Genomic DNA, 14026 nt, shown 5'->3' with positions numbered 1-14026 from the left:
ACTGAAATGCTAACTAAGGATCCTGGACGACAAATTCAACAAGAATTATATAAATGCATTGCTTCAAAGAAACAGAAATTGGAAACTTCTCTGGCACTTTAATTAGGGGTTGTCACTTGTTGCACCTGAGCATGTTATTCTAATTTATACAGCAAAATCAATGATTCACCAAAGAGTGTGCAGTGGACTTGAAAGATGTGCAAGCTTCAACTAATCAACTGATTAAACTTTAATATCACTCCCAGCAGCAGATTGAAATGAGTCAACAATCCAGTTTGTCAAGAAAGCTAAATTCACAAATAAGTGACAAATGATCAGAAGGGTAATGAAATGATGGTAAACGATTAGGACCAATCTGTTCTTCTGTGGGCAAATTGAGTAATCTATTCACGGCAAATGCATGTTGGGAATACCAAATGTAATCCAATGTATGGCAGGTCTCACCAGAGGGCCGTATTTTCCATGTCGTGAAGGGAGGTTCAGATTGCCCATCCTCACTCAACAGTTTATAGGCACTGTTCAGATTGAGACTGGACTTTGCAAATTGTTTGTAAACGTCCTCAGTGGGCTCTGCATTAAAGTCTCCACACACAATAAGGGGAATACCAGTCCCTGTTATGTTTTCCAGATTCTGAAGCAGATCACAGCCTTGTGACGAACGAAACCGCTCCCAACCACTGCAAGCTTTCAGGTGTGTAACAGCAATGCAAAGTATTCTGCTGGTTTCAATACACCGGAGGGTTTGGATAATGGCCACTTGATTGGTCTGCAACATCTTGGCTACCAGTCTCAATGTGACACTGTCAATCAATTCAAACCTCTCTCGCAGGAAAAAGAGAGCACATCCATCTGGTCCGTTGTTATGTTCGACGTCCAAACAAGGCGATGATGGTTTAGGAAAGAAAGTCGAATGATAGCCTAAACCACTGAGAACTGGCTGGAAGGTGTCAAAGTAATGATCCACTTCTTGAAGACACAGGATATCTGGACGGTAGGTTAGAATCTCCTCCAGAATCAGGTATTTACGCTCTGACCAGTTCAAAGCTTCTCTTGGACATTTGATAAAGTTATCCTTCCATTCGCCCAGAGCTGCACCAGAATTAGAATTTAAATAAAAATATTTAGTAACAATGAAATGGAAATGAACAAATTGCATTTAACCAAGGATAGCACAGGAAGAAAAAAAAAGTACAATGCCCATACGTCTTACATTTACTTCTTGCAAATGTGGGTAGATTTGAGGCAAGATAAAGTATCAGGGCCACAGTGAGAAGAACTGAATTGACTTGTATATGTGCATTTAGGACGGCACGGTAGCGCAGCGGTAGAGTTGCTGCTTTACAGCGAATGCAGCGCCGGAGACTCAGGTTCGATCCTGACTACGGGTGCTGCACTGTAAGGAGTTTGTACGTTCTCCCCGTGACCTGCGTGGGTTTTCTCCGAGATCTTCGGTTTCCTCCCACACTCCAAAGACGTACAGGTATGTAGGTTAATTGGCTGGGTAAATGTAAAAATTGTCCCTAGTGGGTGTAGGATAGTGTTAATGTACGGGGATCACTGGGCGGCACGGACTTGGAGGGCCGAAAAGGCCTGTTTCCGGCTGTATATATATATGATATGATATCCAAGTCATGGTTCAGGTGTGGTCTTCTACCATGGTGAAACCTATCATATACATTAAAAAGTGTGCAATGAGCATATAGAAAGCATTTATCTCCAGGTTATTTCACTGGAACAGTTAAAGTGCCTAAAAGGGTCATGGTTTGGGCATAATATTTGAACTACAGCCAGTTAAAATCTAACAACACATTTAAAAGCATAATTTATGCACTACAGCAAAGACAGCAAGTAAACCTCAACTATAGGCTCTTTATCCATATATTGTGAACATGCTTTTTTAAAATATTGCTGTTGCAGGAACAAGCGGAGATTCAGGATAGCTTGCTTTCTTTTTCAAAATTAGCACCGATGGGTGAATTGTAAGGTTCTAATAGGAATTAATGCATTCTAGGGCAAGTTTGGGCCATCTTGTAAAGAGACATTTTGAAAGAGTTTTCTACAGCACAAACCTTGCGCAAGAATATTCCACTGAAGGACCTTGATTGGACGGCAGTCACCTGCTTGACTGCTTTTCTTTAGATAAAAAAAATCCCGCTGAAGTCTGGGTGGACGGTTTTCAAGGACCTTTTGACATTCTTTAAGGAGCTCGTTTGGGTCTGTTGGATCAACTGGTTCCAAGTCTGTCTCAACAACAAATTCCTGGGACTGCGGAATACCGTTATCACTTATAGTTGGAGCAAGAGTACTGTACAACCTGTTGGTACTGGTTCCCATGGAGCAAACTACAGGGGAAAGAAAAATAACATCATTACCTAAAACATCAAATATCCTAAACCTGCAATATAGTTTACCATTTTACATTGCAGCAATCTTATTGTATGGGGCACACTCAGATTCAAGGGAATAGGCTACCATTGTTTCTATATTTTATGCTTTAATAAACTTCGGTTTTACTTTTGTGTTTCAAGAGCCTATTCAAGATGCCGACTCCCGTTGGAAACGCATCTCATCCAACTAGCGATTTTTAAACATTCTGTGGCTATGATAGATGGGGTCCAAAGTCAGGGCAGATTACATCAACACCGGTGTACAGGGGAGAACTTAAATGGACGAGTTTCCTTCCTCTTTGCCAACAGACACCAAGGTCAACTGTAGCACTGACCTAACAGCTGTTCAACTGTTACTATTCAGTAATTTTCTCTGGTTGAAATGTAGCAATTGTCCCTAAGGCAATATCTAACTCAAAGAGTTGCTTTAAACATAAAAATAGTTCTGCATTTTGCTGCTCCTGTTTAGGGAACTACATCTCTGCATTATCAGGAAATAATGCAGAGAATCAGATTCCATTTCAGAACTATTTTCCTTTCTTGGCGTTCACCCCAATCCTGTGAATCCTGGTTCCATGACCAACATCTTCAATGCTATGTTTTCTATCACTGCTTGCTGGGGCCATAAAGCACCAATTCTATTCCCCACCCAGCTCTCATAGTCAGTTTTAAATTATATCCCTTCCCCCCCCCCCCCAATCAGCAGCTCCCCAAATCTCATCATGGTGAACAGAATAATTTCTACGTTTCACTTAACTACCACAATGATGATGCACTTCAATTACTTCACACTATTTCCGTTGGCCTAATGTAGTAACAATGTAGCATTGCAACATGAGACCAGATATGAACTTTGGTACATTTTCAACCTGCCAACAGAATTCTTATCCAACCACGTTTTTTTTAAAAATCTGATGGAAAACAGCAAATTATTAATTAGAACAAGCACATGCATACAAAATCACTGCCTAACCTAATTAAATTAGCATGAAATGTTTCAGACATTGTATTTTGATACCTTCATGCAAGAAATATCTTATTGCAAATCAGTAAGGGTGCCAAGAGTTGATGAAAAAGTTGTATCTACGGAAACATGCTGAAAGCAGCAAATATGCACAACTTATACTCATTCTGCCTCTCCAGCCACCCCCACCCACCCCAATCTGTATAAAGTACTTGGAACTGTGCAAGAATTTTACCAAACCTCAGGTTTGTAAGCTGAACCTTGTATTCTTCCCCAGGGCATGCTTTACTGTAATAGGTGAAGGAACATTATTAATGTTCTGCTTTTCTTTGCCCTGACAAATTAGGTGGAGAAAATGTCAGCTCTTCCAATTTTATATTCCATTACCTCATAACTAAAATATCATATTTTCAGCAGTTGCTCCCCAAGTTACAATTGACCTAATTTACAGAAATCTGAAATTTTGGTAGACCAATTGGCTAGAGAATTAAATAAGATTAATATGAATAGCTGCCCGGTGGTCAGTGTGAACTCAGTGGTCAGAGGGCCTGTTTTCCTGCTGTGTGAATCTATGATCGTTTGAAATTATTTGTTTATTATGTTTAACAATCAATTATGATTGTTTGAAATTAGGGACAGTCACTCACACCATTGCTTAGGAAAACAAATTTGAGGTGGAGCATGAGGGCAGGACTCACAGCAAACAATTTTATATCAACATTCAGCAAACCTTTTTAATGAATCTATTTAAAAATAGACTCAATATCTCATGATCCTTCAATTTGAATTGGGGCCAAACCTGAAAAAACTTCTCTTAATAAAGACGTATGCATTAGATTTGCTAGAACAATCCCATAAAATGCCAATTCCAAAGCTTTTTCAATTATGACACACCACTTTTTGTGAATTCTGACGTGTTCTATCTAATGATCATGGAAGTAAGCTGTAATATACAAGGCAGGGGAACAGATCCAGTTCAATGCCGTCTGAAATGAGATACATAAAGAAAAATGGATCCAGGAGTTTCTTAAAATGCAAAAATCCATCACATTCATGTTAACAGCATATTTTCCCTCATCCAAATTTATGTTTTTCAAACAGCTACCTGTTGCTCAAGTGGGAGTGACACAGATCATAAGATTCCATAAAATAATGAATCAATAACATTGTATGACTAATTATATTTAACTTTACAATATTGATGTAATGACTCGGTTATCATCAGTACATTATAGATCTGGTGATTTAGTACTAGTCACAGTTATGCAACATGGGAGCAGGCCATTCTACCACATCCCAGTTGACCAGTGGCTACGCATCAGTATTCCTTCCATCACATGACCCAGTCTTCGATGTTTCAGTGATCTGTGCACCCATCCAGACACTTCTTAAATCCCGCCAACAATTCTGCCTCCATCATCCTCTCCAGCAGTGCATTCTAGGTACAGGTCCTCACCTGTTTACAGCGGCCTGACTTATGTACAGCTGCACATACAAACAAGCTTTTTGGAGACTAGCGGATAGATCCGCTGGCAGCTGCGGGCTGCAGATGATATTCTTGACACTAACTGGAATTCTACCACATTGAACCCAGGACGAATACGTTCCACTTAATGTGTTAATGTCCATTTTACAAATATAGAGATACGCTTTCCTGTCCAGAACCTGCATCATTTTTTAAACTGTCAATAGTATTTAAAACCTTGTCCGTAGTAATTTTTTTAAAAGTCCAAAATACACTTGGGCTAAATTTGTTAATATCAACTTTATTATTAAGAATGGCAAAAAACATGACTAAGTTCTTCTCCAGACCCCTATCTACTCCAATGGGATACGAGTAGATGGGATGGGATAGGTGCACCTCTGTGCGGTAATCCCTTGTCATAACAGACCATTGGGGGTGTGGAGGGTAATGGTGCCCGTTATTGCTGATTGTCTGCTTTAACAAAATGTAATATATGGAATTTTATGTGTTAAGACCCAACAATAAAATTTAGGCTGAGCAGGAGCTGCACTGACAGAGGAACCTTTCTTCAGCTAAAACATTCAGCTGAAACATTAAGGCAAAACCTTACCTGCCCTAAGCTACAAAGCTCCAAGATCTCAATACAGTAATACAGGTGGCTGGGGAGGCAGTGCAGACCAGCGGCGACAGCCTGGCCTGGAGGGTGATGTGGGCTGGGTATGGTGTCACACCCTGGCCTGGATGCAGCCAGGGGTGACGTTAGCAGCCGGGGAGGCAGTGCAGGCTGGGGGTGATATTGGCAGTCCAGCTTGGCAGTGAAGTTTGATAGTTCTGTCGGCTATAACCAAAATCCATTATAAAGAGGTCAATAAAAACAAGGGTTAACTGTATCTTCTGCCATATGTGAACTTTCTTTGTGGCTGCATTTCTGAATTATTCAGGTTTTAATACTATACTCACCAATCTATGGGTGAAAGAAGTCCCCTTTCATAAAAGAATGAATGGAGACCAGTTCCACACAAATACTCTACCTAAGTACTGAACTAAATTGAATGTAGAACTCTCAATCAAGCAGTCCACATTCCAAAGATGAACCCATATGCTATATTTCTGAACATCTTATAGCAGCCGTTTGAATCAAATGAGTTACATATGTGGAAAACTAGCATACAACTGAATATAACATGATTGTCTTGGTGTTTTAAATGTAACCATAAGTAGAATTTCCTTTCATAAGTATTCTGAAACACTGAACTTAACTTTTACATGCAGTTCATTCTGATTTTTAAAAATAGGTTCCGAAAAGAGATTCAAGTAATTCTATAGATTTGCTTTGCATGGCAGATAAGCAGGCCACCAACATTTAGTAATCTTCTATTTGATAATTGGTCTCACAAGAAGAATGTCTAAAATATTTTCAGATAAAATATCTACATTGCAGGTTAAATCACTATTATTTAGATTCCAAGGGACAGTGATTTGACCGAGTTAGTTAAATAATATGCACAAAATTATTACCATGAACCCAATGCTCCCTGCTCTCTGCTCTTAATTTAGTGTCAAGACTTCCAGACACGTGGAAACTGGAGATGTCCCACTGCTGTAAAATCAGCAGTGACCACTAAGCCTCGTATTGTTACATTTTATGATCAGCAATTTATTATAATTTTAAAGTCACTAAGTAAAGCGATCATAAAAGCCAGAATCTTTTGCTGGGTATGCATCCTATAATAATCTTCACTGCACAACGCCACATTTACACTCTCATTCATTTACATTGCAAATACTTTTTTAATCTTTATGCTACTGTTCAGTCAAAAGAAAACAATCTTCAGATGAGCAAATCAAAAGCAGCAGTAAAATATCAAAAGTCCAGCTCACACTTATCCTGTTGCAACATTGAAATTCAGACCTGTATCCTGATACTCTAGATCCTAAAGTTCTCCAGTTTCCAGAGTCTTGTTTGGAACAGAGTTTTTAGTGCCCTGAATAAGGATAGCACTAGAAAAGTGTCAAGAGGCAACCCACATGCTAGAGGTATCCTCATCTCTGGTTTGGTGGGAAAGATGAAACTATTTTTTGTAGCACAAGAGCAAACATTTAATCCAGATTGTACAATGGAGTATACCTGAACATTTTGGTTTCTTTCCCACCATCCACTGAAATTCAACCGGTACAAGCTAAGTGTTGCACCATGAATACTAGCACAACAGTGAGAATATGATAGGAACAATGTTATAGAAGCAAATAAAGTAAATCACAAAACTACAGGTAAAGCAGCAATTTAAAACATGGTGCAACTTAGAGTTCAACACAATGGATTACTTTCTAAAGTACCAAGAAGAATTTAGAAGTTTGGAACAATATATAAGAGACTCTTTGCAATGGAAGTTGTGCTAGAGGACTTCACAATTAGGTTGAGGGACAAAAAGGCACATGTGGCTCTTAGTATTGCTGATCATTCAAAGGCCGTCCGGCATGAAGTGCTGAAAGTCCATATGTACTTCAAGTTTCTACCAATCCATGGATCTCTTCTCAAAAAGGCAAAAAATTAAGTACACTGAAATATCCCAAGTGGTGGGTGAGCTAACATAAAAGGCAATGGGAGACAAAATCAACACCAAAAAACCCCCCTGGGTTTTTTGAGAGTAACCAAAACATATCAGTAAAAAGTAATACTACGAGGCAAACTTGAGAGCTCATTTGAGGTAACACCGAGTGCACCAATGAAGAAAATACAATCAGTACCATCTTTATCAATTTTGAAAAGTCAGCTGATAAACCATTCTCAGTAAAACTGATAGATGGGTTCAAAGATTCACAAATATCCACACAACGAGCACAGTGTGATTCCAACTGCTTTTGGTTTCTCTCTCCACCAGGAACTTGCACTGGGGCAGGAAAACACCAGTTTAAAACTTGAAAGTTGTTTTAACTGAAAATATTTAACAGATTACATACCACTGTCACACCTCCAATCAACACCAATGAAGCAAAGTTCCCTCACATGTTATACGGTCAGGGTATGTACAAGATGCTGTTCAGTCAGTGCAGTAAAGACTCCAGTTACTAAGAGATCACATTGATTCAAAGATAAATAACTGTCCACATAGTTACTAGTATTCAAATGGTATCAAGCTATCTTATAACAACATAGGACCAGTGGACCCTTAAGTCCATGGTGATTCCCAAGTACCAATCCCATTCCAAAAACTCAATGTTTCAGAGAAGCAGGTCAGGCAACATCCACGTAAAGAGAAAGAGTCAATATTTTGGATCTGTGACTTCATCAGAACTATATGTTTCTTTCCACAGATGCCCTATGTTTGGCTGAGTTTCTCCAGTATTCAGTTTTGCGTCAAATTTCCAGCATCTGCACTTTTTTGATTATCAATACCATTAGTCTTGTTCTCTTTCACATTTCCTCCATACATTTGCAACTCATTCGCTCTGATATGCCCATCCATATCTCCCTTTTCGACATGGGAGTAAATGCACATTCACAGGTAAAATATGCAAACTCACAGACAAGAACCAAAGTTAGGATCAAACACGGTCCCCAGTTGTGATAGACAGCAATACCAAATGCTGCACCTCATTACCATCCAAAACAGGCAAGTTCACAAATGTACCTGGACATATTAATGCCATGTGCTTACATCCCACTGTCGAACAAATAAAATCACAGTCCCAAATAACTTGTATTATAGTAGTTACACGCTTGAAACCAAGCTTTAATGCACAACATTAGATTGAACACGAACACCAGCAAAAAGGGAATGAGTGCGAGCAGTGAGAAATGGCTTTTGTTAAATCTTAAAATCAATTCTAGCTACTGTGGTTCAACAAGTGTTACTGTAGACAAGCAGCAATCATGCTGGTTCTCAGATGCCCTCAGAATGTACCCAAAATGTTGTGTAGGAAAGAACTGCAGATGCTGGTTTAAACCATTTTCTTTCCCAACCCATTAAAATATTAGACATCTCCAATTTTAAAAATGTACAGCAAAGTGGGAAAACAATCATTCAGGAGGAAAACAGCAGCCACATTGAGGGCAACAAATGTAACAGGATCTCAATATCCCAACAGAGCACATGAGCAGCAGGATAAAATGAAGGAGTTATAACCTACTATAAAATAGTTATAAATTATATATTTATAACAAAGTTATAAAATAAAGCTGTAGTTACTAACTGACAGCACAAAAGGTATTGATCAGCTGCCAACAGACTCCTCCTCACTGTCAAGCATTTCAAACTTGGAGCTGAAGCATGTGGAGGGCATCAACTACCTGCATAGGACACAAAGTGCTGAGTAAATCAGTGGGGCATCTTTAGATGCCATGGAGAGGCTACATTTCGGGTTGGGACAAAGTCTCAACAAGGCTACCGACCCAAAACATTGCTTACCTATGTCCTCCAGAGAGGTTGCCTGACCCACTGAGTTATTCCAGCATTGTGTTCTATGCAAGATTCCCACATCTACAGTTCCTTGTACCTCCAACTACCTAAAGTTTGCATGCGATTTCCCTGGCAACACACCATTCACTTTGTTTTGTGTAGCAAAGTGATCCAGCAATTTCTACCAAGATATACCTCAGTCAGTGGAAATAAACTGGAAAGTATAAACAGAACCCAACACCAGAATAATATCCCACCGTAGAGCTTCCAGAATTAGAAATTGTTACTATTCTAGATGATAGCAAAACCATAATTGTTCACAACAGGATTAACAATCATATCTGGGATATTGTGTAGAAAGGAACTGCAGATGCTGGTTTAGACCATAGACACAAAATGCTGGAGTAACTCAGCGGGATATTTTCTGATTTCCTTATGATATAGAAGGACATTCCACCCATCAAGCTCAGAGCAGTCTCGTCAAACCCATTCTTCGCTATTCCCTTATACACAGCCATAAATTCCACTCTGATTCTCCAAACATCCACAAGGGTAATTTAGAGCGTGCCAAATAACCCAACATCCAGCATCTCTTTGGGAAGTGCGAGGAAAGTAGAGCACCCAGGGAAAACCCATGCAGACACTGGAAGAATGTGCACACTTCATACAAGCAGCAGAAGTCAGAATAGAACCCAATTGCTAGAAGTGTTATTCAGCTACACCACCTTCAGCACCACTGTGAACCCCGTGTTTGAACTATACCTTGGTTTTCGATACTAACATTGAACAAAATATCCACAAGAATTCTAAGTTTCTAAATTTTATGTATTGTGTTTTTCAAGCGTGTGTCTGCAATTTCAATTGGCAAATTAATTCTGAACACTTCAATTCCAAACTTATTTGCAGGAAACACATTTCTGTATTATTGGTTGACTTCAAAGTGATAATACTTGCTCGATAAATTAAAGATCACCTCTGGGTGATCATTTTACACTATGAGTCATCCTTTAACAGGATGTTCTGCTAAAACACACACTGTGATGCCAATAACCAAATGTCACTTTAAATCTACCAGTTCCATTTCAAATTTATTACATACTATGTCATTATACAACTTTCATTATAGTGGTTTTGAATAATTAAACTGAATCATAGAGAAAAGTGAAATAGTTTTCATGACAGAATAGACAAAAGCAGTTGGTTCCATTTCAGGCATGCAGCTCCTTTGTCAACAAATGATTCCTAATTTATATTATAGCAAAGCTGATACTGACTTCTTACTGATAAAGGTAACTTTTCAAAAGTAACTATAATACTTTGCACTATAATTGATTGATGAAGGTGATGTGTTAGTTGTTGCCATTACAAATTTTAGCAAGGTTTTTGACAAAGTATAACATCACAGACTGATCAGAAAAATAAGGACAAATTTACTCAATGCTAAGAAGCAAAGGGTGTTGATCGAAAGCTGCTTTAGTGACAAGACAATGAGTTAGGAAAAGGTATAGGATAATTTATTTTTCTGGCTGCAGCTTAGAACATAAGAACAGGGAGGTCATGCTGCAACTTTATAAAATACTAATCAATGCTGTAGCAATGGGCTGATAGCAATTGTTACAGCACTCAAGGAGGCACTTGCCCAGTCATGTCTGAAGAAGCTCTATTCAAGAGCAATTCAGCTGGCCCTACAACCCTTCTCCCCGAAGCTAAAATCTTTCCTTGCAGACAGCACACGCAGATCCATTTAAATCTTATCGTTGAATCTGCCTCTATTATCATGGCAGTTTATTCCAGACGGTAACCACCTGTACTGTACACATAATATATTCTTCATGTAATATGTTGTTTGCCAATTACCTTCTATTTTATGTTCCATGGTTAACACTTGCCCCACCCTCTGATAAAAACAGCATCTATCTACTCTATATTCATTATTTTATATATTTATAGCAGATCTCAAAGTCTGTGCTGTTCCAAAGAGACTAGTCTATCCCCATAACTAAGTTCCCCATATCCAAATTCATTTTGGTTATCTCTTCTGCCTCTCTCCAATCCCTTAACACTTGTCCTAAAGAGTGGCCCCAAGAACTAGACAATATCCCAAGTTTGGTTAGACTAGCCAAATAAGATTCATAAAGAGCTACCTTGCTCTCATATTTGTCTCTACTTAAAGCCCAGTTCTGACATGTAATTCTAATGCCTTTTACAGCCTGGTCTGAGACTTTTAGTTATACGTGCACATATACACCCAGTTCCTGCAACCCCTTGTGGAATTGTGCCCTCTAGCTGCCTTTTTAAATTTTTTATACCAAAATGCAACATTTCACATTTTTACATTACATTTTATCTGTCACGTTACTGCCCATTGTATTAACCCACCTCTATCTCCTTGAAGTCCATTCCTATCCTTTTCGCAGCTCACGACACTAAGCTTTGTCTCATCTGGAATTTGGGAAATTGGGCCCTGTACACCCAAATCTAAACGATTAATAAGAAAAGTAAATAGATTAGTACCAAACTCCAGTTTACACTTGCCCCCACAGTCCAAAAGAGCAACTTTTCATTACCATTGTTTCCCGTTGATCCTGCCAGAGACGTATTCCATTGTCATCTTATCAAATATTTTATGCAAGTCAATATGCCACATTAAATTCTGTATCCCACATTGGCCGACCTCCCCTCCCCTCCCTCTCCACAATTTCATTAAAAAACTGCACAATCCCAAACACATTGGAGGGTGTGATAATAGGAGAGAATAAAGCTTTTCAAGGATGTCGCCAGAACTGGAACATTTCAATAGTTAACTTAGTTATTTTCTTTTGGAACATTATTTAACTCGGATTTAACATGAATTTAAACCAAAATACAGTGTGCATGAAAGACAAATTTAATTCAGTACCATGATCAATAACTAGGAGCAGAGGTTTATAGCAATTGGAGGTAGATAAGAGGCAATGGGGGCTGTAATCAGAGTGGGTGAAGGAAGTAAAAAGATACTTAAACCTTCAGCACATTTACAACAGTGGTGGGAACCAGATGGGCTGTAACCTTCAAATCCATGGGCAAGGAGTTGGAAAGTCAGATTAGACTGGAGAACGTCTTGCTAGCAGCCAAGAACAGAAAGGACAGGTTGGCCTCCTTTGGTTCTCTAAGAATTGCAAGTATGATTCCACAGTTTCCCTGCAAAAAAGAACATGCCCCCACGTTCTTGTGCATACCAGAGAGATCAGCGGAGGGAATGAGCACAGAAAGGATCCCTAATTTAGTACGTAATACTACTGGAAAAGCAACGTTCAGAAACTCACAGGATGGGGTAATTTAAATTTGCACTCTTCACTTCAGGTGGTACAGCACGCCTCGACAAAGATTCCAGAGTAGACGGACCAGACATGTCAAAGCCCGTTACACATTGAGGGGGAAGTGGCATGTTGTAACCAAAAGCTGCTGAGCTATCAAGGAGTTTGGAATCATTACTCACACTTTGTCCAGAAAATCATCGGTGGTTTCTAAATCTACCCGCTCCCCTACGTGTTAGGGGTTTTATTTTTCCAGAGGCCCAATTAACCTACATAAGGATGGTTTCTCATTCTGCCATCCTACACAAGGGTGGTTTATGTCTAAATAAAACCACTCTCTCCAGAGACTGTCTGAGAAAAAAGTTTCCACTCAAGACAAGCTACGAGAGTGAATTTGTGCCGGCTCCCTCGCAGGGAGAGTCTCGGTGCGGGCTGCCCGGGTCCCCACCGCCATCCCCTCCCTCCCCGTTAGTTGATCGGGAACCCCACGGACGGCCCCAGCGGCGCACTTCACCCCCTCCCCCCATCTCTACTCACCAGCCGCCGCGATGACCGATACCCCCGCTCCTCCTCCTCCTCCTCCTCCACCTCCACCACCGCCGGCCGCTGCCGCCGCCGCCACCACCACCACTACCGCTGCTGCCGCCGCCGCCGCCTCGGGGGCCGCTGTGTCGGAGGCGTCCTGGGCAGAGTCGGTTTTCCGCGGCGGGGGCCTGCGCCGGAACGCTGGCGATGAGCCGGACATGAGCTGCAGAAGGTCCCACTGGAGCAAGGTGGTAGCGCACAGCCGAGCCGGTACCTGATGCATTACCGCCCGCCCGTCCGCCAGCCAGCCGTCGCGTCGCCTACCCGCCGGGACTGCGACCGCCTTGTGCGGCCCAGTAGTGGGGCTGGGACCGCTCTCTCTGTGGGACCGCCCTGTCGGACTGGGACCGCCTTGTCCGGCCCAGTAGTGGGGCTGGGACCGCCCTGTCGGACTGGGACCGCCTTGCCCGGCCCAGTAGTGGGGCTGGAACCGCCCTGTCGGACTGGGACCGCCTTGCCCGGCCCTTCGGGGCTGGATCTGGGACTGTTCTCTCCGGTCCTGTCCTGTGGGCCGGGCCTGTCCTGTGGGCTGGGCCTGGGCTGTCCTGTGGGCTGGGCCTGGGCTGTGGGCCCGGCCTGTCCTGTGCGGCCGCAACGACGGCGTGTCCGGCCCAGTGACGCACAGCAACCACCGCCACTTCCTCCTCCTCCCCCTCCTCACACAACAGGGGGGGGGGGGGGGGGGGACCACATCAACAACAATATCCCTCACTACACACACAATGACGTGACACTACAAAGACAGCCTCAAGCACAGTCCTTTAATAAACATCTCTATTCATGGCGAGGAAGCACTTGCCGGCTGTTTCTGATTATGAATGTCTCTCCTGAGTAAACCCACCTGTGCTGTGGGCTGGTGGTGTAGGCCTGGCCTAGCCTGCCGGGGGTGATGTGACACTCCCAGTCGGTGTGCTGGGGTTGGATCACAG

The 14026-nt window shown here is 41.5% G+C and overlaps 1 protein-coding gene across 1 annotated transcript; it reads right to left on the bottom strand.

Moving 5' to 3' along the window:
- Positions 1–216: 216 nt before the first annotated feature.
- Positions 217–13699, bottom strand: LOC144596395 (nocturnin-like). The gene is made up of 4 exons (XM_078404643.1): positions 13050–13699; positions 11596–11694; positions 2070–2342; positions 217–1089 (listed from the first exon to the last, which is right to left on the bottom strand). Exons 1-4 carry the CDS (start codon positions 13318–13320, stop codon positions 263–265), a joined length of 1470 nt encoding a protein of 489 aa, XP_078260769.1. The 5' UTR covers positions 13321–13699; the 3' UTR covers positions 217–262.
- Between the last annotated feature and the right edge of the window lie 327 nt (positions 13700–14026).

This window comes from Rhinoraja longicauda, chromosome 1 (assembly GCF_053455715.1).
Source record: "Rhinoraja longicauda isolate Sanriku21f chromosome 1, sRhiLon1.1, whole genome shotgun sequence".
In the NCBI taxonomy this organism is placed as follows: domain Eukaryota; kingdom Metazoa; phylum Chordata; class Chondrichthyes; order Rajiformes; family Arhynchobatidae; genus Rhinoraja; species Rhinoraja longicauda.
This window is presented reverse-complemented; position numbering and strand designations above follow the sequence as displayed.

Bases quoted from the DNA above. Each gene is read 5' to 3' on its own strand.
- LOC144596395 (XM_078404643.1), bottom strand. From the start codon at position 13,320: ATGCATCAGGTACCGGCTCGGCTGTGCGCTACCACCTTGCTCCAGTGG. The intron at 11,695-13,049 runs GTGAGTAGAGAT...TTAATCGTTTAG, and splicing joins ATCGGTCATCGCGGCGGCTG to ATTTGGGTGTACAGGGCCCA. The intron at 2,343-11,595 runs GTGGGTTAATAC...TTTCCCCTGTAG, and splicing joins TGGACTTCAAGGAGATAGAG to TTTGCTCCATGGGAACCAGT.